Source organism: Chelonoidis abingdonii, chromosome 14, assembly GCF_003597395.2.
Source record: "Chelonoidis abingdonii isolate Lonesome George chromosome 14, CheloAbing_2.0, whole genome shotgun sequence".
In the NCBI taxonomy this organism is placed as follows: Eukaryota; Metazoa; Chordata; order Testudines; family Testudinidae; genus Chelonoidis; species Chelonoidis abingdonii.
Genome location: NC_133782.1, coordinates 30,764,229 through 30,790,170, shown reverse-complemented (window position 1 = coordinate 30,790,170; position 25,942 = coordinate 30,764,229). Strand labels below are relative to the sequence as shown.

Here is a 25,942-nt window from a genome sequence, read left to right as displayed (position 1 = left end):
CAAGGAAAGTGCCGGATTTGTAGGAATTTCAAACCAAGAAAAAAAAGAGAAACATTGAAATTCCTCCTCTTGAAGGGGGCACTTCACCCCACTTTAGAGCTGCAGCCTGACCTGCCACCAGCGCTTCCTTGACCAGGAGTGTCCTAGCATCTATTAGGGAAACCCAGCGGACCTCCTTCTGTTACACTGCTTTGGCACCCAAGAGGTCGGCACCAACAGCGCGACACTGTTCTCCATCACCAGTGCCAAAGAAGAGGACAGAAAAGTCAGAATGGTGGCGTTCCCCTGTGAGAAAGACCACAGAGTGAGATCTGTGGTGGGCCACTCTCAATCAGTTGCAATCCAACTGGCTCTGTAGACTCTGGCCCCAGGGAAGGAACCCATCGAGTTGAGTACCAATGGACTTCTCACAAAGGATGAGCCAAGAAGGGGACACAACCCTGACAGCACCATTGATGCCAGAGGCATATGAGGCAGCATGGAACCTTCTAATTCTCACAGCACTGGCATCCCCCACAAGCTGAGGTCTGCAAGGGACAATGCAGGCACTGCAAGACCCAGTTCCAAGAGAGCAAGCACCAGTCCTGGGAAAGCCTGCAATGATGGTGAGGCACCGCCGTCTCTCCCACTCATCATCAAGAGACTCGACACCACAGACACGCTTGCCACAGTGACACTGCACCTTGCCTCAACGTCGGTCGTCTCGTTCCTGGCATGAGTCACAGTCTCAGTGACGCTCCAAATCACAGCACCACTCTCCATTGCGGCACCATTCTCTACCACGATGCCACTCTCAATCATGGTACAGTTATTCGGCGCTATGGAGGAACGGGTCCTCCGGCTCCGAATTGCAGGCAGAATCGTATGCCTGACGAGGGAGCAGCCTCTGGGCGGACTATAGATGCCCAGCTGACATGGCCCAGGGACTTGCTGCACCAGCATGGGCCCCTGGCAGATACCACCTCAGTGGCTGATGTTGACCCCTTGGCTGCACATGGTTCAGGGCTTCCACAGGGGACGCTCACTCTCAGCACCCTCTGAGGTGAGGGTGCTCCTTGCATCCCTGTTGTAAAGGGGTTCCATTTCCAGGGCAGAAGTCCAGGACTCTCAGATCACAGCTGTGCGAGACCCATCAGCACCGGATGATGTACAAGGCAGTCCAGGCCTCTTCGTCATCCTCCCCTGACGAGGCAGTGGCGGATATGGCCATAGCCCCAATGCAGGATGCTCTTGCGTCAGATGGCTCAGAATCTCAACCTCCAAGTGGAGATTGCAGAATCAGCCCCAGCCTTGGTAGACATTCTGACTCCCTCGGGTCTGGCAAGAGTAGCCTTGCCCCTGAATGAAGCCATCCTACAGCCTATAAGGGCATTGTGGCAGACTCTGGCCTCTCTCCAGCCCATGGCTGAACGGGTGAAGAGGAAGTATTTCGTCCCCCATAAGGGCTATGAATATTTGCACACTCATTCCTCACTGGGCTCCCTGGTTGTTGTCGTGGCCAATGAGAGGGAAAGGCAAGGACAGCAGGGACCTGTTGCCCAAGGCAAAAGAGGCCAGGAAACTGGACCTCTTAGGGAGAAAAGTTTACTCCATGGGAGGTCTTCAGTTAAGGATTGCAAATCACCAGGCCCTATTTAATCAGTATGACTTTAATTCCTGGTCAGCCATGCAGAAATTCTAAGAGCTCCTGCCGTTGGATTCTAGGTCAGAGTTTGTGGCCATGGCAGAAGAAGGTAAGGCCATAGCCAAAGCATCCCTCCAGGCAGCCTTGGATGCTGCGGACGCAGCAACCCGAGCGATGGTCACAGGGAGTGCTGAGGCAAAGCTCCTGGCTTCAGTCGTCTGGCCTACCTTATGAGGGTAGGGATGGTGTTCCTAGCCTCTGTTTGCCAGAAGCTGGGAATGGGCGACAGGGGATGGATCACTTGGTGATTACCTGTTCTGTTCATTCCATCTAGGGCCCCTGGCATTGGCCACTGTCGGAAGACAGGATACTGGGCTAGATGGACCTTTGGTCTGACTCAGTATGGATGTTTTTATGTTGTTGTGACCTCCCGTTCAAGGGACATTCCCTCTTCTCAGAACAAATGGACGCGCAGCTTCATAGCCTTAAAGAGTCGAGAGCAACCCTGAAGTCATTGGGCCTCCACACTCTGCCCCATCCCAGAAGCATTGTAAGCCTCAGCCCATGGGCCATTTTTACCTGCCACATCTCCAGCAGAGGCAAGACTTCAGGTGAAAGAGGAATAAGGGGCTCTGGAAAAGAGTGGCCCTTCACTCCCCATCAGTCTCGATGTCTGCACCCGCAAAACAACTGTTGGGCAATAAACAAAACTTTTGAGGGTGCACCCGAAGACGGTGCATCAGGTCAGAACCTGAATCTTACCCTTATGTTTGTGGATCATTTGTCCCACTTTAACAGGGTACAGGCCAACATCACATCCAACTGATGGGTGCTCTGCATGGGAGAAGTGGGATATATCATGCAGTTTATTTCTTTCCCTCCTTCCCACCTTGCCTCCCCGTCCCTCCTCAGGGACCCTTCTCAGGAAGATCTTCTGGCTGAGGATGTGCAGTCACTCTTAAGGGCGGGGGCAGTGGAGGAGGTTCCCTTGGAGCTAAGAGGCAAGGGGTTTTACTCCCACTACTTCCTGATCCCAAAGTCCAACAGGGTTCTCAGGCCTGTCCTAGACCTCAGGAACCTAAAAAAGTTCTTGAAGAAGATGAAGTTCCACATCGTCTCTCTGACCTTGATTATTCCTTCCCTAGATCCAGGGGACTGGTATGCCACCCTCGACTTGAAAGACACATATTGCTATCTTCCAAGACCAGAGAAAATATCTTTGATTCGCGGTAAACCAGAACCACTATCAGTTCACAGTGCTGCCTTTCAGTCTGTCGGCAACTCCAAGAGTATTTACGAAATGCCTGGTTGTGGTGGTGCCAGGAGATGAGGGTTGCAGGTCTACCCATACTTAGACGACTGGCTGGTCAGAGCCTGGTCCGGGGTACTTGTGGAAAAACATGTGGGCCTCGTACTGTTCACTTTCAGGAACCTGGGATTCCTGGTCAATTAACACAAGTCTAACTTCATGCCCGTCAAGAGGATAGAATATATAGGAGCAATTCTCGATGTGAATCAGGTGAGAGTCTTCCTGCCGGAGAACCATTTCAGGGCCTTTGTAGCTCTTATACAAAGCCTGAAAGCATGCCCCACCACCATGGCAAGGAGCTGTTGGAAGCTCTTGGGGCACATGGCCTCTTGCACTGTGCAGGATACACATCTCAGACTGCATCCTCTCCAACTGTGGCTGGTATCAGTGTACATATCAAGTTGTCACCCACTAGACAGAGTAGTCTCACTTCCACCAGTGACACTCAAAGCCCTTCAGTAGTGGCTGAAGCAAGACACAGTGTGTGCTGGCGTTCCCTTCACAAGGCCCACACCTTCGATGGAGCTAGTCACAGACGCCTCGGACATGGGGCCTCGTTCCACACCCCTCATCCACAAAGATCTGCTCAAGGTCAGAAAGGACAAGATTCACATAATTCTCATAGCGCCAGCATGGCGGCAACATTGGTTCAACACATTGTTGGACCTCTCAATAGACACACCAGTCAGCCTTCCAATGTGGCCAGATCTGATCTCCCAGGAGCACAGCTGCATGCTCCACCCAAATCTAGAGTCCCTGCACCCGAGGGCTTGGAACCTTCGTGGCTGAGTGGATGGAACAGTACTGCTCGGTGCCAGTACAAGTCATCCTTATAGGTAGTAGAAAGCAATCAACCAGAATGGCCTACCTAGCAAAGTGGAAAAGGTTCTCACTGTGGTCACTTCAGAAAGGGGTCTCCCCTGTGGAGACCACACTGCCGTTTATCCTGGATTACCTGCTTTACCTGAAGAAGGAAGGTCTTGCAGTATCTTCCATCAAAATCCACTTAGCTGCAATCTCAGCATTCCACCCATCAGTGAATGGAAGATCGGTTTTCTTCAACCTGATTTGTGCTCAGTTCCTGAAGGGTTTAGATCGTCTGTATCTGCAGGTGCTTCTGGCGCCCTGGGATCTCAACCTGGTGCTATCTTGGTTGATAGGGCCCCCATTCAAGCCATTGGCAAAGTGTCCCTTGATTTACTTATCCTGGAAGACTGCCTTCCTGGTGTCCATCACTTCAGCCAGGAGGGTTTCAGAGATCTGGGCACTCACCGCCTAACCAGCGTACACGGTCTTCTTCAAGGACAAAGTTAGGCTTTGCCCACACTCGTCCTTCCTTCCAAAGGTGGTCTCCCATTCCCACAGTAGTCAGGACATCTTTCTCCCAGTCTTCTATCTCAAGCCCCATAAAAATAGACAGGAGCAGAAGCTGCACTTTGGATGTTAGATGTGCCCTGGCTTTTTACATAGAAAGGACTAAACCCTTTTGGAAGTCCACCCAACTTTTCATTGCTGTCACAGAAAGGATGAAGGGAACCCAGTCTCAGGAGGGACAGCTCAGTGGTTTGAGCATTGGCCTGCTAAACCCAGGGTTGTTAGTTCAGTCCTTGAGGAGGCCATTAAGAGATTCGGGGTTGGGGGGAACTGTCAGGGACAGTACTTGGTCCTGCTAATGAAGGCAGGGGACTGGACTCAATGACCTTTCAAGGTCCCTTCCAGTTCTGTGAGATAGGTATATCTCCATACAACATCCTGCATTTGCAAGTGCTATGATCTGACAAAGGTGGCTCCCTGTAACAGAGCCTCCTTGGTCCTGCTTCTATCTCAGTCAACAAACTAAGCAGAGACTTTCGTTCTGGTCCAACACCTTGTGCAGTTTATTTATAAAGGAGGCCCACCACCTTCACAACATACATAGAACCTTTTAACAAGCAGGGGAGAGCAATCTCTCTCCCCCTCTTACTGCCTGCTTCCCTCCTTTTTACTTCCTTCCTGTGCCTATTTGTGGGCTCTGGCTAATGGCTTAATTAGCTTTTCTGCCCTGTCCCCCCCCCCCCCCCCAATTAGGCACTGCTCTATTTAGTCAGCTCCAGTCTGCTATGCCTGATTGGAGCTGCTGTGAACAGAGTGCTGACTCAGGCTTTCATACCTAGCACTCTGTCACAAACCTTTCCCCCTTATCTAATGCAAGGTTCTTCTTTCCCTGTGCTCTGACTCCCTTACTGGAGGGACCACCCTCTCTATCACCAGGGCAATCATCTGGGTTTCCCTTGTGGAGTTTGTTCATCCCCCACTCACAGACCTCTCACCACGTGCGGGGCAAATACCCCCCATAGCTCTGTAGCAGCCCATTGGTCTTCACACTAGGGGCATTCCGGGGGGTTACTCCTCTCATTCTCTCTCTCTTTGCATCTGGCAGGGGATCACAGTTACTCCCCTCATCCCCTGGATCACCCAGGGCACAAGGTTCCCTCAAGTCTCCAAACTGTGCCTGGGTTTCTTCTCCTGGGGGTTGTGTCGCAGGGAGCTCTATTGGCCCCCTGACCTCTACTAAGGAGTTTGGGCTATCTGTCCCCCTGTACCCCCTTCCTTACTTCCCTGGGGACATCTCTTGTCTCCAGATTCAGGCTTTGTTGTCTAGGGGTTGCTCCTGTTTCTTTTTGGGGGGTTCCTCCTCTCCCCCACCCACTTCTCCTTTTCCTAACGTGGGATTCCTCCCACCACCTCGCTTCCCAGTGGGGAAGGGACTCTAATCCACGCCCAAGAGAACCAGATAAGGCAGCCTCTCCATTACCCCAACTTGTTTCCACCAAAATCTTCCCTGGACCTCCAGGGACACCTGGGCTATGGGGCAATTCCTCTTATCCCCTGGACACACTCTGTGTCCACAGTTGCTCCTGGAATTATCCAGTGAGGCTTCACCAGCTCCCTCTGGACAAGAGAACAAGCTGAGGCCATATCCACAAGGCCCTTCTGGAATTTCCTCCCCACCATCACGGAAATGGTGAACACTTTTTGCCCTTTTTTCTTCCCTCCTGCCCTGGCCCAGCCACAACAGTTGGCAAAATCCATGTACAGGCAGGCCCCTTCCATCTGTCCAGGTCATCCACATTGCAAATAGTGGGTTGAGTCCCAGCTGGAATTCCGGGGTTCTTCCTGTCCATGCCCCTTTCTGCTGTGGGTTCTTCAGTCTTCCTCCCCAGCTCTGGATCCTTATATGGTTGACCATCTTTCCTGGGAAAGTCTGTCTCTGCATACTCCTCTGTCAGTTTCATATAGCCTGACCCACACTCGTATGTTCTCGGGGAGTCCTGGCAGGCAGCAGCGTGCCATTAAAAATCCTGCCCGGCCCGCTTTTCTCCCTCCTCTGCCCCCCCACCCCCCGCTGCGGAGGCAAGGGGCAAGGGGAAGGGGGCAGAAGCTTGGTCTTGCTGGCTCCCCTGCCTCATCCTGCAGTGTGCTGGGTTCCTGCCCCTCTTCCTCTCCATCCCTTCCTCCCTGCCGGTGGATCAGCTGATGGCCCTTGCAAGGGAGCGGGTCCAGGAGGAGTGGAGTCAGCCTGCTCGCTGCTCCCGCGGAGGCAGAGAAGAAGCAGGGGCAGGGCCTTGGAGAAGGGGGAGCGGAATAGGGGCATATCCCTTCCAGCCCCCTGCTGTGAGCACCCCTCGCCCACAGCCCCAGCCCTCTGCCCTGACCCCCCCCTCACACCCAGCCCTCTGTTCTGCAGCCCTGCACCCCCACCACCAAGGCCCCTGCCTTCTGCCCTGACCTTCCCTTGCACACACCCAGCCGTCTGCCCTGCACCCCACACACATCCCAGGTCGCTGCCCTGAGCCCTGTACCCCCCTCTCACACACCCAGCCCTCGCTTGACTCCTTCACCCCCCCCCACACCCCATGCTCTGACATCTGCATCTCTCTCATATGCCCCCAGCCCTCTGCCCTGACTCTTGTACCCCCCCACATACCCAGCCCCCCCACACTTCATGCACCCACCACATCCTGACTCTTGCACCCCCCAAATCCCCACCCTCACCCTGAGCACCAAACGAGAGCTCCTGCACTCCACCCCTCCCTGACATTCCCACCTGCACCCCTTGCACCAAATGGGAGCTGCCCAGGTAAGCGCTCCACAGCCAAACCTCCTGCCCGAACCCTGAGCCCCCTCCCTCATTCTAGCTCCTGGCCGGACCCTACACCCCAATTCCCAGGCTGCTCCTTCACCCCCAGCCCTGTGCTCAGTGCACTCCCACCCTCAGCTCAGTACAGAGATTGAGGAAGAGAATGGGCCAGAACCAGGGAGAAGGTAGGTACCCACTGTATGTTGGCAGGGCCGGGACCCCTGAGTGGCAGTTGGCTGAGCGGGTCCGGAAGCCAGGATCCCAGCTGGCAGGAACCGGTGGATGGAACTCCTAAGTGGCAGCGGGCTGAGCTGCTTGGTCCACTGCCGATTTGGGGTCCCGGCTGCCAGCCCCATACAGCCCACTGCCGGTCTGGGGTTCTGGCTGCTGGACCCTTGCCAGCTGCGATCCTGGCCGCAGGCCCTGCTCAGCCCGCTGCCAGCCTAGGTGAACAGAACCCCAGACCAGCAGCGGGCTGAGCAGGCCGGTAGTGTAAGATCAACATTTTAATTTAATTTTAAATGAAGCTTATTAAGCATTTTGAAAACCTTGTTTATTTTACAATACAATAATAGTTTAGTTATATAAGACATAGAGCGAGACCTTCTAAAAAACATTAAAATATATTATCGGCACGCGAAACCTTAAATTAAAGTGAATAAATGAAGACTTGGCACACCATCTCTGAAAGGTTGCCGACCCCTGCACTACGCCATCACTCAATAGGCAAGAAGTGATGCAGCCTTCAGTACAGTGGTCCTCCAGTCCATGCTTTGCAGAAACTGCAATCCCACCCCCTGACTGATTGCTTGGGAATCGCCTATACTGTAATGGACATGAGCAAGCACTCGAAGAAGAAAAGACAGTTACTAACCTTCCCATAACTGTTCTTGCTCATGTCTGTTCAACAGCCCATCCTCCTGTACTTCTGTCAGTTACTGGCAAGAAGGAACTGAGGAGGAAGCAGGTTGGTAGGTACCTATATACCGTGCCATGATGGCGCTACTCCAGAGGGCACCAGAGTTGACCTGACAGATACCACTAGGGGAAAAAAAGTCTATAATGGAATGGACATGAACAACACTTATTGAAGAACAACGGTTACAGAAAGGTTAGTAACCATCTTTTCTAGATACACACTCACCAAGGCATATGGGTCCCACAACAGGAAAGCAATTCAGCTTAAAGCTCCAGGATCACAGTAATGCCTGCTGTTGGCTGCAGGGGCTAATTTAATCCTTACCTGTCAATTTCCTGGGATTATTTCAAAAAACTAATTTTTTGATGTGGTGCAAATGTCTTTGTTTTGTCCCTGACTGAGAAGTGCAGGAACAGCATGTAAATCCTCTTCCAAGCCCTGGGCAGAGCCATGCTGCGTGCAGGCAGTGGGCAGGTTCTCAAGTACGTTCTCTCACTTGTTGCAAAAATGTTGAGAAAGTAGCACAAAGTCTGAGTCAAGATCATGGTTTTTTCCCTGCAGTGCAAACCCTAGTGTGACAGGAGAAGGCGAGTCTCAGGCAGCTGAGTTCTTGTATCTTCTCCTTACAGTGAGGAAAGACCTTAACTTGCCCACAAAAGCCACCATCACCATAACTTGTCCTCTCGTTGGCAGGTTTAGCAGGGAGACCAGAGAGGGAACAGGCCCTCGAGACTGAACTTCCCTCTCTCCACAGGTCAGGGCTGAGCCACAGTGGCTGGGAGCAGCACAGGGGAAGTTTGCAGTAAGCACCAATACACACATTCACTGCACTGGGCACTGCAAACACAGTCAGACGGGCCCTGTCCCAAAGACCTGACAGTCCAGATAAATAGAAGCAGCAAATGCTCTTATCCCTGTTTGCCAGATGGGGGACAAAGACACAGAGAAAAAGTGACTTGTGCCAGGTCTCAGTGAGTCTCTGGCAGAGGAGCACTGGCTTCGGTTCCTGGCTGAGTGCTAACACAGAGCCTTCAGCACGAGATCCTTCCTCCCAGTGACAAAATTCTCAGTGACGTAGACGGGAGTAGGCCCAGGCTGTGCACCTCACTGGACACCACGCACTGTCTGCGGGTGAAACTTGGGTTGCTGATGCCACATGAGGAATCAAAACTCCAGGCTGTTTGGTTTTAAGAAATGATCATAGCGGCCGAGTATTGGGGAGCAGTGGTAATGCCCCTGAACAGGGAGGCCAGTTGCACTTCACCTATGTGTTCACCTAGAAGGTTAACCATATTTCTTATGTAACTTTGCATAACTCTTTCTGGAACAGAGGTCATCCTTTTACTGTGTTTTATAGTTAGGGGGAGCCATGGCACCAGCATTGAAGGAATTGCCAAGGTGGCTTGATGCAAACTTGGAGTATGCTGTTGCAGCAGACTGGGCTGACATTGTTAAGCTTTCAGTAAGTTAGAGCTTTTGGAGAAATCTGTATCATGTCATCTTTTCTTTCTCCTCTCCATCCCCACCCCCTTTTTTCCAAGGAGGGTCCCTGAATTGGAAGGCAGGGCCTCAGATACACACATGGGAGGGAATATCTACAGGACCAGCTCTGCCTGGTGTGGCCAAGTGACAACTCACGGAGGAGCTGAGCACCCTGCAGATTGGTGACAGGTGGATAGGAAAAGTGGAAGAGGAAATATTTAGCAGCGATGAGAATGGGAGGAGGCAAGTTTAGGCTAAATATCAAGAAAATCTACTGGACGGAGAGATTTAAGACTTGGGATGTTTAGAAATGACCAGACAAGGCACTAGAAATGTTGTAGAGGGAACACTCATGCATGGGGCTGGACTAGGATAGGAAACAGAAAAAATGTGACCAAATGGGTCAGATTTTCAAAGTGACCTCAGCTCAGCTTCTGTATCAACTGCAAATCTCACATTTGCTAAGGAACATGCAAGTCTCATGGCCTAACAGGCCTTATGTGCAGGGAGGCACTTTTCAAAATTTGCCCCACTATTTTTTCTGTTCCTAATCTCTGAGTCACTGCCTCAGTGAGCAACAAGCTGCCATGGGTGGGAGCTCTTACTTCCCTTGGACAGGGATCGCAAGGAGGTTCAGCTGGTGTTTAGGTGGGGTTACTCCATTTTCATGTGGCCCTGTTCTCTCCCCTCCCCCTGCCCCTTATTGGTTGTGGAGTTGTGTGTGGCACTCGTGCTGGGTTGGGAGATGGGAGGAGAGCATGGGCAGTTTGAAGGTTTATGCTGCTCTACAACTGGCACTAGAGAGTGACAGAATGATCCATTCCCTCAAGAAACAGAGAGCTGCCAGGCAAGGATGGTGTCAGCTCCACCAGCGCAGAGAGGAAGCCTCCAGTGCAACTTCTGTCTCACACTGAGTCATTAGGCTTCCTTCATGGGCTGGGTTTGGCATTTATTGTATACATTTTTAAGAGGCAACCTCCACTTGTGCCCACACTTTGTTGATTCCAAGGCCTTCATGCCTGCTAACTATTGTGTGTATCCTTTCAATTAGCTTAACGCTTGCATTCTGTTAGCATCTGCACTCCCACATGCAAGCGTTAGCATGGGGCGATGTTTGCACCTCCCAAGTCTAGGCACACACTTGTGCACACACAGTTTGCCACAAGCACAGGTGGAGGCTGAGTAGAAAATTTACCCTTTTATGTGCAGTAGTTTTGCCATGGGAACCGCCAATATATTTAGGGGACACACCCTTTTCAAGTCTAAATGCAAAATGTTTCTATTTAAATATGCATCATTTGCAACCCATTTGCTATCCTGAAACCCCAAGAATTAGGTGTAAGAGGAAAGATACTAAAATGTTTGTGCTAAGAATGCTGGAAAACAGGTTTTAATTCTATTCTGTAGATGCTCGTAGGTTATTTTGTAATTTAAACAGACACAGTAACACCAGGCTATGTGTGTAGGTTAGCCCTACGTCTGGGGGTCCAGAAGACCCTTCCTTATTGTTTAATAGCCATACAAAACGGTTTGAGCTGTACATTAAAGCTCTAAGTAATGGGTGCGCTCCAGAAAATAAGCACACTCTGTTTGCATGTGCATTTTTTGCAGCTTTGCGGTTGTGCAAGGCTTTGAAAATTTGGCCCTTAAAGTCTAAAAAGCAACATTTTTCACCTGGTAATGCAGCCAGAATTCAAGCTGGGATGGAAACTGATTTAGCATCACTAATACTGGGCTGCCCCTGTGTTTTTGATGTCATTAAAGATGTCAGTTCTCAGGAACAGAACTCACCCACCGAGGAAGCTCAGGAAAAGCAGAAATTTTGTACTGTCTAGACAGAGCAAAAAGTGCTTTCTCCTCTTCTCTCCATGAGCTTTTGGACTTGTCTGCAGCATCATGCCAGGGACAGGGCGGGAAGTGTTTTGCACTGACAGCATCCCTTTGGTGAAAATTCTCTACCCCTCTCAAATCCCATCTTCAGAACCATATACCAACAGGGGCTTGTGTGTTGCTACCTTTGGGAACACAGGTGTAAGCACATGATGACAAGCTGAGTTTTCTTTGGGGCTACAATAACCTTTGGGCTTTTTCTGTTTTGTTTGTCACTTTCAGGGATTCCTCCCAGAAAGCAAATTCAATCGTATCCTAACTGAGCCTGTGCTCCGAGACAGCGGGCCCCGTCGAAGAGGGAGGAGGCCAAGAAGCGAACTTATTAAAGCTCCTGATGTTGTATCGGATTCTTCTTCTGGAATGGGACCGTTATTCATGAATGGACTTATTGCTGGAATGGATCTAGTGGGACTTCAGAACATGAGAAACATGCAAGGCATCCCTTTAACTGGGCTGGTTGGGTTTCCTGCTGGATTTGCAGCAGTGCCTGCTGGTGAGGATGTCAAAAGCACCCTAAGTATGTTGCCCATGATGCTGCCAGGCATGGCTACTGTACCGCAGATGTTTGGTGTTGGAGGTCTTCTCAACCCACCAATGACAACTACTTGTACTTCAACTGCTCCAGCTTCATTAACAAGCACAACTAAAAGTGGTACATCAAATACAGAAAAGGCTACTGAGGACAAACAAAGTAGCCAGGATGTGAAAAATGAACCTCTGTCTGAAGACAAACCTGGTCCTAGTTCATTTTCTGATCAGACAGAATCTGCAATAACTACCAGTAGTCCTGTAGCTTTTAATCCATTTCTTATCCCAGGAATGTCCCCTGGACTGCTCTATCCATCTATGTTTCTTTCCCCTGGTATTGGCATGACATTGCCAGGCATACAACAAACCAGACACTCTGAGGCAACAAATCTAGAAAGCCAGAAGCGGAAGAGAAAGAAAGCTAAAGGAGAACCAACAAATCCAGAACCAGAAACTGTCTCACTGTCTGAAAAAGAAGCTGCAAACAGTCAAAACTGTACAGAGCAAACCCAATCTTTGTCATCAGAGAAAGAACATGACATACAAGCAGAAGAGAAGGAGTTAAAAGAAATTAACAATACCAATTAGAATTTTTGTTTCATTAAGAAAAAAGATTGTGGCTTGTAAGTTTCTTATCCCATAAATATTTGTTACCCTCCTTGCCCCCTCTTCACCTTCATAAAACCTGTGTTTCCATGAGTAATATTATCTACCTAATTCCCTGTAAGAAAACTATGGTGACATATTATATGTTAATAGTTGCAGGGTCTTGCCACTTTATTAGATTAACAGTGTTGTCTAGTTAGTATGGGAGGCACAGAATTCTTCTTCTGTTATCCAGTTGTTCATCCCAACCAACAATAGTAAATCCAGCACTTGGTCACCCCCAAAATTGCTCATTTATCTGGGGAAAAAGAAAAAAGCAGAACCAGAGCAAAAGAAAGTACTTTCATCTCTTGAGCTCAATGCAGACAAGGGTATTACTTTTTACAGTAACACTGAATGAATAAAACTGTATTTTGGGGTAAAAAGCACAGCTATAGTAAGTGCTAATGTGTATTTTTGATTTAAAGTATTTCCCTATTTTATCATGGTTACTAGAATAGTAGTATAGACAGACGTATATAAGTAATGATTGAAAATGCATATATTAATTTCTTTTTAAAAAAAGCATAACTGGTAGTGATATAATTTCCTCCCCTTTCACTCCTCGGAGTTTTGGAGACAAACTGCAGTAAGTGAAAAGATTACTTAGACTTTATTTTATATTTTTTTAAAACCAAAGTTTTGTTTTACATTTAGTGGACTTTCAGTTGCCTTTTCCTTGTTAGTTACAAGAACTTTTCCAGCTTGTGCTGAAAAGGTTTTGCACATCCTGCATGTCTTTCATTGAGGTTCTTGTACCTAAAGCTACCAGTTACTTCACCGGTCTGCTAGTATTCTGTTCTCATCTATGGCATCAGAAGTCCTAAAGTGTTGTTTTTCCAGCAATGAACAGGCCACTCATACAATGCTCTAATATGAATACTGAGGCTTTTGAGTTTTTAAATTTTTTTTTACAGTTCTCCTCCCCCCATAAGTGACATCTTTTCTGAAAACAAAAACAAAATAAACAGAAAGCTGTTGGGCTGGCTTTACAATTGTGAGTCCTTTGAGAAGGATTGTTGAGGTTTTCAAAGCTTGTGTTTATCTTCCTTTTCTAGGATTAGACTGTGAAGAGATTATTTTTGCTTCTTCTTTCCATTCCTCTTTCTTCTATTTGCTGTTGAACAGTGTTTCCTAGCAGTACCGTTGGCAAATAATTCTAAGTATGCGTTTTAAATTAATGGGTTTTTAATGTGATCAGTCCCCCAAACTCTGTGTCTTGAGACACCTCCACAGGTAAACTCCATGTAGTCCTCTCTCCTCACTGCTCCTGTTTAGTTTTTCTTTCACTTGGGCTTGTTCTTATTTGCAGCTCATGGTTTGAGACTTGAAATAAACACTTAGTGGTGCAGCAGTGAAATGGCAGACTGTTTGAGGGAGCTGAAGTGTGCTAGTAATCAGTTTTGCATTTGATTGTCACCATTTACTGTATTTTTTACTTATTTTCTGTTACAGTTTTCCTAATTTATCAGATGGTCCAAATGTTTTGACATAACTATTTCAGTTTGCATTATTTATTTATGATGCTTTGTGTCATTGTCTTTTATACATTTGGGATTATAAATTATGTACATGTTACAATTAGCATCTCAAAGAAGTCTGTTACCCATGACCTAAAAATTTATATTATCAAGGAATTTAGTCCCACTTTATTGAATTGGATGCGATTTAAAAAAAAAATTATGTAACTGATCATAATGCAAAAAAATCGGATCATTAAATGTGTTCTATTTAATACCACCCTTGTAGCATAGATACTGTATCATTATCGACAGATTTCTTAGAAATGCTGCTATCTCTATTTAACTAACAGTTTGTTCAGTTTTGCCTCCAGTGGAAGCAGAAAGGGTTTTTTCAGCTGTTAAATCCAAAATCAATATAATTTATTTATGTAAAAAAATCACTTGATTGATATATTTTTGAACCTTTTAAGTACTAACTTTCTTTTTACTTAGTAGAACATGTACTTGCCCTAAATCCTTAAAATACAAATGCTATAAAACTTCATATATCTTCAAAGCCTTACTGTGAATGGGTATAGAAATCTCTGCAGAGTCCATTTCTTATATGGGATGGTTGTTTTTCCAGGGTTGCACTCATAAGGAACAGGGTTCAAAGTGAAATGTATTTAACTAGCCAGCATGTTCTTACTTATCAAACATGTATGTTAAGTCTCTGGGTGTTTAGGCTTCTCTTTGGCTGCTATTGTGTGACCCTTTTTGAAATGATAGAGAAACTCTGTGGATTATTTACATTGTAAGGCATAAGTGGCTTCTTATTACTTTCCATCATCATATCCTAGAACAAATACCCAGTTTTCACCACTTTCATGGACACTCACACAAACATACATTTTCCACCAAATGTGCTAATAAAATAAACTGTCTGTGCTCTTGAACATGGATAAAAAGAACAAGATTTAAAAGTCAAATTTTTATTTTTTTAATTTAGTGACTAGATGATGCTTATCTTTCAAACTTGGCAGAGCCTTGCCACAGATGTATATAATTTTTTCAGCAAATATATGTGAATGTTTGATTCACTTGACTCAGTGCTAAACATTACTTGTTTTTCTCAGCATGAACAATAGCCACGGCTGTTATATATAGCACACCCTCTTTGTCAGATCATCCCTCATGTGAACTGAGCAGCTTACTGTGGGGGGTTGACTAATTGCTGTTGATTCACAGGCTTTTCAAGAAAATGAGATAGCTTAACAGCTACGTCCTCAGCTGTGTCAGTAAGTGTTTGCTGCCTCCCCTTCAATTTTGCACACATTAACCTACCATGCTGCTTGAACAACTAGTGCAATGGAGCACCCCAAATTACACAGCAGGCTTAAATGCACCCAACTGAATGGCAGACAGGCAGTTCGTGGTACACAGAGTCTCTACGCTGAGGTCCTTCATTAAGATAATAAGTGGGAGCCAAGCAAACTCTTCATAAAATCCAAAGAACCAGTAATAAATCCTTTGCACTTGCACAAGACCACCTTTCCGCAGAAGAGGAGCAGAGTGTTTAGTTTCTCCTATTGAGATCTTAAGTGTCTCCATTTAAACTTTGTACCATGTTAGTAGGTGCCAAATAAATGCTTGTAATAATGAATCAAAAGATCTCATTATGCTTTAGAAAGATAGTGGAATTTCCATTTTGCAATTAGGTAAATAGATGCACTGAAAAACTAAGGTGATTTATCAACAGTCACAAACAAGTCCAGCAACAGCATTGGCAACAAGTAGAGGAGTCCTGGTTCCCAGGCCCTGCTCTAACCACACTCCATTCTTTGGAATCTTGAAATTTTAAAGCTGTTTTCTGATCATGGTTCCCTGGAATATGAACATACCTTGGGGTGGCATAATAGAGCTGCTCTCCAAGACTCTGTTTCAGCCACTGTTTTGAGGTAGGTTTATTTTGGTAAGCACAGGGACAAAAAGTATCGAAGTGGTAGAGGAAAAAGAGCCTACCTCCAAAGACTGGCATGAAGTTTGAACATGGTCTTAAGAAAAAAATCAAGGTACATCACATTTTACAGCTGTTCTTGAGAGTCCCTTTAAGTTTGGGGTGGCTAAATACAGCAAATGGAAATCGACAGTACAGCCTGCAGCTGTATTAATTTTTCATACAGAATTTTTACCACAACAGCTACAGGTATCTAATGCCAGACTGTTCTAGACATAAGATGAAGTTCTGTGTGCTGGAACCTATACTCCCTACGGCCTGAACCTTCATATTAAAGCTGAGGATGGGTGCAATCTGCCCTATTTTATGCAGATTAGGAGTAAGCTAACACTCAGGTTTGCCTGAGCTAACGCATACAGCTATTGAACAAAGTTTGGCCATTGGCATTAGTGTTGCTTTTTTAAATTTTATTTTACAGTGTGTAAGCACCAGTGCTTCCCAGGTTAAAGGGTGTATTCTCTCCACACAGCAGTGGAAATTTTCACAAATGACTCTCACAGATGCTAACAGGATTTATACATATAAATTCCCCCACTGCACTGAAGTAGGACATGACAGCTGTATAGCAGCAGCACACAAGAAGGAAAAGCAGTGAATAAGATTTTTGTGTCCAGCTGTGATGGGGCATCCACCTCACACTGGCTTGTAAGGGGTTAATGGAGCTCTAGTGAGGCAGCACAGAAAGCAGCCAATTGGAGAGGGGCTGTGAGGAGCAGCCAATGAGGGTTGGCCAGACCCATATAAGGGCTGCAAGGCAGAGGAACTTCAGTAGCAGCGTGGAGCTTGAGAAAATAAAATCAGGCTCCTAGCAAGAGGTGGACATGCTAGCACCCTGGACAGAACAGTGCTGGTAGCAGGGATGGGAGAAGCTAGAGAGAGCTCCTGGTTAGCTACTAAGATGGACAGGCTGAAGCCCTGAGGTAAGGGCAAAGAAGGTGCTGGGGGCCAAGGGAAGTGGCCTAGAGAAATTAACTGAGGAGTTGGAGGGGACGTAAGTAGTGGCTATCTACAGGGTCCCTGGGCCAGGACTGGAATAGAGGGCAGCCCTGCCCCATTCCCTGGCTACTGAGGAAGTGGCCATACAATTGGCTGCAGTTGCCACTGAAGGAAGTTGCTGGACAGTGGACTGCAGTTTCTCCAGAAGGGGGAGAACAGAGCGTGGCACAACCAGAGGGCTGTGTCATGGGGAGGATGCCATGGTCTTGGCAGTGATGGGAGCAGAAGTGATGGTAGCAAGACACCACTAGAAGAGGGCACATGGGCTAGTAGAGCTAATCCCTGAGACAGCGAGCAGGAGGTGCTGCACTGGTGAGTTGCACTCCATCACACCAGTTCAAAGTGCAGGGGGCAGAGTGTAATTTCCTGAAAGGAAATTCGATCAGGTCATCTGAGCTAACACCCTCACTGACAAAAGTTCTGTGAAATCTTCACGTGTCTTATGTCTCTTCAGAAAGAAGGCACCTCCTTGTTCATCCATATTATCCTGGGGCATTTGATCCATACCAAGTCAGACAGAAGAGCACTACTTACAACATACCACCCCCACTTCTTGCAGCAAACTAGGTATTTTCTAGGCATCTTACACCCAAATACTGACTCAGCCTTACCTAGATCTATTGGGGTCTCAGTGCTGGATGGTCTGATAGAAAAAAACTCCCACTGTGAGGAAAAGCAAAAGGTTACAAAGCACAAATCTTTGGAACTGGAGGAATAACTAAAACCCTTGTGGAATTGTTGTTTTTACTTGATTAGGTGTGTCCTATTTATGAACCAATAAACACATTTCTTACTTATCCCTGAGCTTCATGTCCCCCACATCCACTTTTCCCTTCTCTAGATGAGTTCAAATCACTTTACAAACACCCCTAGCAGGGAGGTGCTAGTTACAATTTGCAGGTGGGAAAACTGATGCAGAAAAGAGCCCCAAAATTAAATATAGAGGCCTAATGCCACCTAGAGCTGTCTCTAGGCAGTGTACATTCTTCAAAATCCCCAAGTCCAACTGACTTACAAAAATTGTCTTGCAGCAAGCTCCACAAAGGGATGTAGGCAGCACAACAACTTTTATGTGCTCTTCTGCTCAGTGGAATCCTCCAAGGCCTGAGTTAGGTTCCCAGTCCCCTATACAAGACATGAGGAGAGTTAGGTGCCTATGAATGGGATCCACAGGTGCCAGTCTGCTGAGCTGCCTAAGCTAACCAGTGGGAAATGCTGAGGAGAGAAGCGGGGTCTAAGCCCTGCCCCTCAATGCTTAAGTTATTAACTCCAGGACTGAGAGCCACAACTCTCTCTGCAGAAAAATTAGGGGGGGAGGCATGGTGAATAATCAGCTGAATCTGAGCTAGCATGACACTACGGCCAAAAAGATCCTGGGATCCATAAACAGGGGAATCACGAATAGGAGCAGAGAGGTTATTTTACCTCTGTATTTGGCACTGGTGCGACTGCTTCCCGAATACTGTGTCCAGTTCTGGTGCCTACAATTCAAGAAGGATGTTGATAAATTGGAGACAGTTCAGAGAAGTGCCATGAGAATGACTAAAGGATTAGAAAACATGCCTTAGAGTGCCTAACAGCATCCCAGTGCCAGAGGGCAAGGGGCTCAATGTATCCGGTAATGACTTTCAGCTGGTGTAAGCAGTTGACTGTGCCCCAATTCATTAACATCATAAACTCATGTGTCATGTAAGGTATCACTGGAAACCTAACAACACACTGATCATTAATATTCTTGTGGTATGTATGCAGGGTAAACATCCAAGGGACCATACAGGTATGAAGGCAACATGGAACTAAAATGTGTTTACCAGACAAATCTGGGGAATGGGTAAACAGATTTCCCCCAGAAAACGAACAGGCAGACATCTCTAGGCAGGTATCATCACAGTTGAATAGCAATCACATCAAGTGACCATAGTATATTAGCTAACACCAGCAGTGGAAGAAACCAGCATGGAAATGCCTTCACCAAGAAATGCCATGTCTCCTTGCTCACAGCATGAATGAACTTTACTTTAGGGATTACCTTCAGAAGAATCCATTTCAAAGATTCGCTGGGCTATAAAAGAGAGGCAAAGAATCTTAACGTCATCTTTCACCTATGAAGACAAAGGAACAGAGCACTTTGGACTTTGTGGGAGATCCTGAGAAGAGGGGTGGTCAGCCATCTTGCTGGAAGGTAATGTGATAAGAATCTTACCTTGAACCAAGACTGTAGTTTTGTGCAAGTCTGAGTCTCTAGAAAGCATTTTTCACTTTTATTTGCTTGGAACCATTTCTAACTCTACCTCTGTACCTGAACTTATTTAAAATTCTATCTCCTTTTATTAATAACTCTGTTTGACTCTTAATCTAACACAACCCAGTGCTGTGCTTGAATTGAAATGATCACTAACTCCATTTATGATGATAAACTGTGCCATGGTCAGGTTGTCTCTTTAGAGGAGCAAACAAACCTTATTCCCCTGAATGGTCCAGAAAAGATCTAGACACTTCAGAGCCCATAGTTTTGGGAAGATTCAGCCTGAGTGGTATTGAAGTCATTTTGCCTGGTGTAACCATGGCTGGTGGACGCAGGGTGTGGCTGTGGTATAACAAGCAGAGCTGCTGGTCCATGGCTGAATATCACACAGACACTCAGTGCATGTTTGTATGCTGGCTGGGAGTGTCCAGGCAAGGGAGCTATAGCAGCAGAGCATTTTAAGGCACCCAGGATTACAGGACAGGTGATGACAGAACCTCTCACTGGTCTGCATGCGACTCAAGAAGTTCAGTCTATTTATCTTAATAAAGAGAAGGAGGTTAAGGGGATCACTTGATTACAGTGTAGAAGTACCTACATGGGGAACGAATCATAGAAGGTTAGGGTTGGAAGAGACCTCAAGAGGCCATCTAGTCCAACCCCCTGCTCAAAGCAGGACCAACCCCAACTATTAATATTTAAGAATGGGCTCTTCAATCTAGCAAAGAAAGGTCTAACATGATCCAATGGCTAGAATTTGAAGCTAGACAAATTCAGACTGGAAAAAAGGCATAACTTTTCAATAGTTGAGAGTAATTAACCATTTGTACAATTTACCAAGGGCTGTGGTAGATTCACCATCACTGACAACTTTTTAAATTAAGATATGATTGTTTTCTTAAATATCTGCTCTAGGAATTCTGGTGTGGAAGTTCTATGGCTTGTGCCATACTGGAGCAATCCTTTCTGGCCTTAGAATCTATGAATCTCTGGTTGGGATTCACAGCCAAAGATCCTGTCCTGGAATTAGGTGCCTAAGCAAGTCAGTCCTCTCTCTCTCACACACACACACACCCCTCTACCTCCAGCAGTTCTGGAGCTTGTGTAGGATGTAGGAGACCTGTTTTCAAATTCTTCTCTAACTGATTTAGAACAGGGACTTGAACTTGAGTCTTTCATATCTGAACCCCATTTTATTTATGCGTGTGTGACAGGTTGCTGGGCAAGAACTGCTGACTTGGCCCTCTGTCAAGCCAGCCTCCATTATGGGAAGTAAATTGGAGCTGGCTAGAGAAAAGCTGCCTGCCCAGTTAATCTGGGGCTATATAAAGGCTGCAGGGAAGGGAGCAGAGTGATGGTTCTTCCCTCCTAGGAGCAGACACTAGAAGCAAGCTGTGTATGGTGAAAAGGTGGTGGGAGCACAACCTGTAAATAAAAAGCACCAGTGGTTACCAAGCCCCAGGATATCCAAGTGACTTTGTCAGCCTTTTGTGTTAGAAGACTTTGGCAGCCCAGAAATGGAGGAGACCCTGCAGGGGCTGGTAAAGCAGCAGGAAGAAGTGCAAAAAGCAATGCAAACCTTTCAGAAGTCCCACCAACTGGAAAGGCAGGCCTGGCTTAGCTGGCAAGCAGAGCAGCAGAAGAGTCAGCAGGACTTTATACGAGAGCAGGCCAGCATCCAGTAGCAGCTCCTCCAGAAGATGGTGAGTGCCACGGTGGGGGATGGCATTTGGGCACTGGGCTTGGAACTCTGTAAGATGGGCCCTGCAGATGACCCCGATGCCTTCCCAGGCACTTTTGAGTAGGTAGCTATGGGAGCAAGATGAGATAGGACAACTTGGGCCTGCGACTGGCTCCCTACCTGGCCAGCGAAGCCCAAGCAGCATAGTATTTGCTAGTAGTTTTAGCAATGGCATCTCTGTTTCCAGGGCCGGCGCTTCTATTTAGATGACCCAGGCGGTCGCCTAGGACACCAGGATTTGGGAAGGTGCATTTTGCAGCCCTCGGCAGCAATTTGGCGGCAGGGGGTCCTTCTGCGCTCTGGGTCTTTGGCGGCAATTCTGTGGCAGGTCCTTCACTCGCTCTGGGACCCACCGCTGAAGCGCCTCGAAGACCAGGAGCGCGGAACGCGGCCAAATTGCCACCGACCGGGAGCATGGAAGGACTCCCGCCTAGGGTGCCAAAAACCCTGGCGCCGCTCCTGTCTGTTTCTAGTATTGTGATTTCTAATTTGGAATTTTTAATTCTAACTTTCTTATTTTTAGAGCACAAGTTTATTCTGTTGGATCATGCGACTTCTAGTCTGATTTTTCTAGCCCTGTCTCAAAATGGATTATGGTTAATAGCTCATGGACTTCTGAGCTTCCTGAGGAGGAAGTAATCACTTGGGCAGAAGGATCAATATCAGGACGCTACATTGTTAGCATAGTAAATGAAGCTGCAAAACAAATGATGTTTAAATGACCTCACTGCATTAAGAGGTAAGTGAGACATATACACACTGGGCAGGAGCCTTTGGCAGCTGAAGACTTTATGCTTCAGTCCCACACCACTGTCAAGATTTAGCAAATTAGGACAAGGCAGCAAATAAGAACCCCTCTCCCTCTTACCTATCAGTCACTGCTACCCTCCCTCTACAACTTACTCTCCCTGTACCTGTTCACGCCACACGTGGGACAACAAACCCAGCTCGTCGGCCGTGTCACGCGCCCGCTCCCCCATATTCCTCCGCTGCCGGCTCCCTGTCAGCGCCGCTCGCGGGGTCCGGGAGGAGGCAACAACCGCAGAGGAGCGGGAGGAGGGCCACTTGCAGGGCAGAGCAGCAGCGGGGCCCGGCAGGGCGGAGGGATACGGGAGCCGGCCGGGTGAAAGGGTTTTGGCGCGCAGGACGCAGGGGCTTGTGGGCTCGGCCCACGGAGCCGCCATGTCCCGGGAGGAGCCCCCGGCCGGGGAGGCCCAGGGCTCGGCCCGCGCAGCCATCGAACGCCTCTGCCAGGACCTCAACCTGGACGCGGCCAGCGCCGCCGAGGCTCTCCGGGACTTCACGGCGCTGCATGGCACGTACAGCCTGGAGGTGAGCGGTAGGGCCGTGGGCGGCTCCAGCCGGAGCCCGACGGGTCAGGGGGCGGGCGCCGGGCCCAGCAGACGCCGCTCCGCCCCGGTGTCCGAGCAAGCGGGCTGCGGGGTGCCTGTGGCCGGGCTGCTGAGGTAGTTCCTGGGCCGCCCGCAGCCGTGCAGGGCCCGGGGTGCCCGCTGGCTGTGGGGCGGAGGCGTGAGCGAGCGCTGGTGCTGGCAGACTCGGCTGCGTGCGAGCCCTGCGGCGGGGAACTGCCGGAGGAGCTGCGGGCTGCACACGGCGGGGCAGCGCCCCCGGAGGTCTGCCGCAGGCACCAGCTCGGGTGTGCGCATGTGTTCCCAGGGTTCCTGTCCGGCTACGCGGATCAGACTCCAGCCCCGGCGGTCTGACTCCCTTGGCCGGGCCTCCGCTGGGCGGAGGGTTAGCCAATGCTCTGCCAATGGGGGTTAGCCAAACCCTGTCAGGTAAGGGGTGACTTGTTAGAGAAAAGGCATAAGGGCCTGTCTACACATGGAGACTGTGTCTCCCTCGGAGATGCCATGTATGGCCCTCGGTGTAGTGTACACCGACAGGAGGACTTCTGGTGTCAGAACACCACCTCCCCAAACAATATTAGCTGTGTCCTTGGAAGCCCTCTTCTGGCTTCACAACTGTATCTACCTTGGAGGTTTAGTCAGCATAGCTATGTTGCTTGGTTGGTGGCAGGGAGGGTGTCATTTATTTACACTCTTGGTAGATGTAGTTATGCCAGTATAAGCATTAAGACTAGGCCAAATTATTCAGGGGTGGAGTCTGTGTGACACTTTTTTATTCTGGAATAAGAGTGCCTTGTTCTGGACCAAAAAGGAGGAGTCTGGTGGCACCTTAAAGACTAACATATATATTTGGGCATAAGCTTTTGTGGGTAAAAAAACCTTCACTTATTCAGATACATAGAGCGCTCCGCAAAAGCTTATGCCCAAATATATCTGTTAGTCTTTAAGGTGCCACCAGACTCCTTGTTGTTTTTTGTGGGTACAGACTAACACGGCTACCCCCTGATACTTGTTCTGGAAGAAGAATTTTCACACTAGGAGTTGTTCAAAAGTAGCTGTTGCACCTTAAATTCACATTTTTACATTAATCTAAATTAACTTTGAAATGTAAACAAGCCTAAGTGTTGATTGGTCACTGTGCATTTAAGGTCTGAGGGATCATTCTATTCTAGCATATTTTCCTATTAGCCTTCTGTGGTACTTTGTTGGGAAGGGAATGCAGCCCCTCCCAAGCTCTTTGATCATTGAGTACTTGGAGAGCAATTAATCCCACCTGTGTTCACTTGTCTTCTGGAATGGTTAGTCAGCACTTCTTTTCCAATGACAAAAAGAGATTTGAATTTAAATTTAAACTGTTTAAGAAATAGTAGGAGGAAGATTCAGATACAGTGTTTGAACTGGCTCTTGTTTAGTCTTTTAGGGGGGAAACATAAGTGGATACATGTCTTGCTTTCAAAGGGTGCTAGAATGATCTTGATCTTAACGGTCAGAGCAGTGATATCAAAATTTTCCAGTTGAACTGCTCAAAGAAGTCAGGAGGCCACAGTCAGTATTTTGGGGCAGAGTTTTGCCCTGTCCTTCACCCTTTTTGCCACTTATTTGCAGGGAGAATAGAAACCACATGCAAATATAGCTTACTGCAGCCCATTGTGCAGAGGATAGGAAGTAGGAGTGGCTGGAGCATGGTGTGTACCAGTTAGATCGAAGTGAGGAGAAATACATTGATAAGAGTGTGAGGCTTAGATACTGCGGTGATGGGAGCCGTAAAATTACCTAAGATAGAAAAATACATGATCACAGTGTGTCCCTGCCTCAGTTCCTGATATGGATTTACCAGCCTCCTAGAAGTGCTATGAGGATCAGTACAGATTGTAAGGCACTAGGATAACATGGTAGTGGGCTCCCTTAAGAGAGATCAGTAGAGAGGGAGAGAGAAAAAAACAATGGCTGGAAAATTAATAAATATTCCTAGTTGGAAAGGTAGTAGACACTCTCCAGACCAGGGAAGGGTGTGTCTGTGTGTATATATGTGTGTATATATATATGTGTGTGTGTATATGTGTGTATGTATACGTATATAAAAATATAATTTCTGGAGTGAATGAGCCTTGTCTTCGGGGGGTATCCGGGCTCATGTATCCTTATTAGCTGTGCTGGATGGAAGGACACAGAGTTTGATGTGAGGATGAATGTGACTGGTGACGGGGAGACCATGGCAGAGAGCTTTTAAAAATTTTATAGGGTTACTAAATCCTCCTGCGCTTTGATTGTGGAAGGCCAAACTCTTCCCTTCAAGGGTACAAGACCCTGGTATGTGTGTTACACACAGACACCCTGTTTACTTTTAGCGGAAAGAGGGCATGAGAAAGTCAGCAGGGAGAATTTGGCCTGAATTAAACCATCAGAATTTAAATCGGTTCAGGACCTGTGCACATACACATTTTCATGGAGCTTTCGCTCTTCACTGGCTTCGGTTTCTGTCTTCATAAATTTTCACCACGTGCAAGTGAAAACAGGGACTGTCCCTTTACTGCCATCTAGTGGAAAGGTCTCCTGCTTTTCAAGAAAGATAAACTACAGCATGATAGAGGCGTGAAAGTCTGTGTAGGCGCCGCTTCCTCTTTTTATGTGGGTCCTGCTTTGCTCTGTGTCTCTGGCACAGTAATAGGTGGAGGTGTCTGCAGCTGCAGGGAGAACTGGTTCTTGGAGGAGTCAGTTGAGATGGTGATTCAGCTCTGGAAAGATGAACCGTATTCGTGTTCCACGTGGAACCGCTGTAATATACCTGTCCCAGCCACTTCAGCCCTTTTCTGGGTGGCTGCCAGATCCAGTAACCACTGGTGATAGAGTAACTTGAGACAGCACAGGTCAGTGTGAGGGTCTCTCCAGGCTTCACCACTCCCGGGCCAGAATGTATCAGCTGTACCTGAGAGAGGACACCTGGGGAAAGGAGAACAGAGCTGACTCTTGCCTGTAACCGGTGCATTTCCACACCTTGGTCTTTCTCAGGGGCCCATGAAATATTCCCTTGATGGGGCAGCGAGTAGGAAAAGAGAGAAGAGCAGTGACAATGTCATGGTGATTGTTAATGGAGAAACTTCCCAGTGGGCAGGACCAGGCAGTTCTGTGTCTGGGGAGAGATTGAGGCTCCTAGAACCAGGGGTTTGTATTTAAACAGGAACCCTCTGAGGCAGGGGTTTGCATGCGGGTTCCCCAGAGTGGGTATAAGACAGGGGCGGGCAAACTTTTTGGCCTGAGGGCTGCATGGGGTTTCATAAATTGTATGGAGGGCCGGTTAGGAGGTAGGGGATCCCCTATCTGCCTCCCCCCGGGGACTCCTGCCCATCCAACACCCCCACCCCTCATTCACTGATGGCCCCTCTGGGACCCCTGCCTCATCCACACACACCCACTTCCTGTCCCCTGACTGCATCCGGACCCCTGTTGCCACATCCATTTCCTCCTCTCATTCCTGACAGTCCCCCCCCGGACTCCTGTCCCATCCAACCACCCCTTTTCCTTGTCCCCTGACTGCCCCCATTCAACCCCGTTTCCCCCTGACCACCATCCACACCACCACTCCAAACTCACCTGCTGTCTATCCAACCCCCCCC

General features: G+C 47.9%; 2 protein-coding genes and 1 long non-coding RNA gene across 23 annotated transcripts in view; 2 read left to right on the top strand and 1 right to left on the bottom strand.

The window, feature by feature from the left end:
• CHD6 (chromodomain helicase DNA binding protein 6) overlaps positions 1-15,068 on the top strand; it is a 208,712-nt gene extending 193,644 nt beyond the window's left edge. For 18 of the 20 annotated variants that reach the window (XM_032789286.2, XM_032789270.2, XM_032789284.2 and 15 more), the window contains 2 exons: positions 9,330-9,434; positions 11,567-15,068. In XM_032789286.2, the coding sequence (XP_032645177.1) occupies positions 9,330-9,434; positions 11,567-12,460 (999 nt within the window). In that variant the 3' untranslated portion in view covers positions 12,461-15,068. Of the gene's footprint in view, positions 1-7,964; positions 8,160-9,329; positions 9,435-11,566 lie in introns of those variants that run through there. The other 2 variants (XM_032789272.2, XM_032789288.2) reach the window with 2 other exon arrangements.
• Positions 15,069-15,908: 840 nt separating this feature from the next.
• On the bottom strand, positions 15,909-21,954 carry LOC116830067 (uncharacterized). Of its 2 annotated transcripts, none has more exons than XR_012657007.1 (4): positions 21,902-21,954; positions 20,797-21,026; positions 17,382-20,642; positions 15,909-17,338 (listed from the first exon to the last, which is right to left on the bottom strand). It is a non-coding gene; the product is annotated as an uncharacterized LOC116830067 (long non-coding RNA). The 2 variants fall into 2 exon arrangements; XR_004374873.2 differs by lacking the exon at positions 21,902-21,954 and adding an exon at positions 21,827-21,875.
• A 161-nt stretch (positions 21,955-22,115) lies between these two features.
• RBL1 (RB transcriptional corepressor like 1) overlaps positions 22,116-25,942 on the top strand; it is a 109,223-nt gene continuing 105,396 nt past the window's right edge. The window contains 1 exon segment of the mRNA XM_075072428.1: positions 22,116-22,290. Within this exon segment, the coding sequence (XP_074928529.1) occupies positions 22,141-22,290 (150 nt within the window). The 5' untranslated portion in view covers positions 22,116-22,140.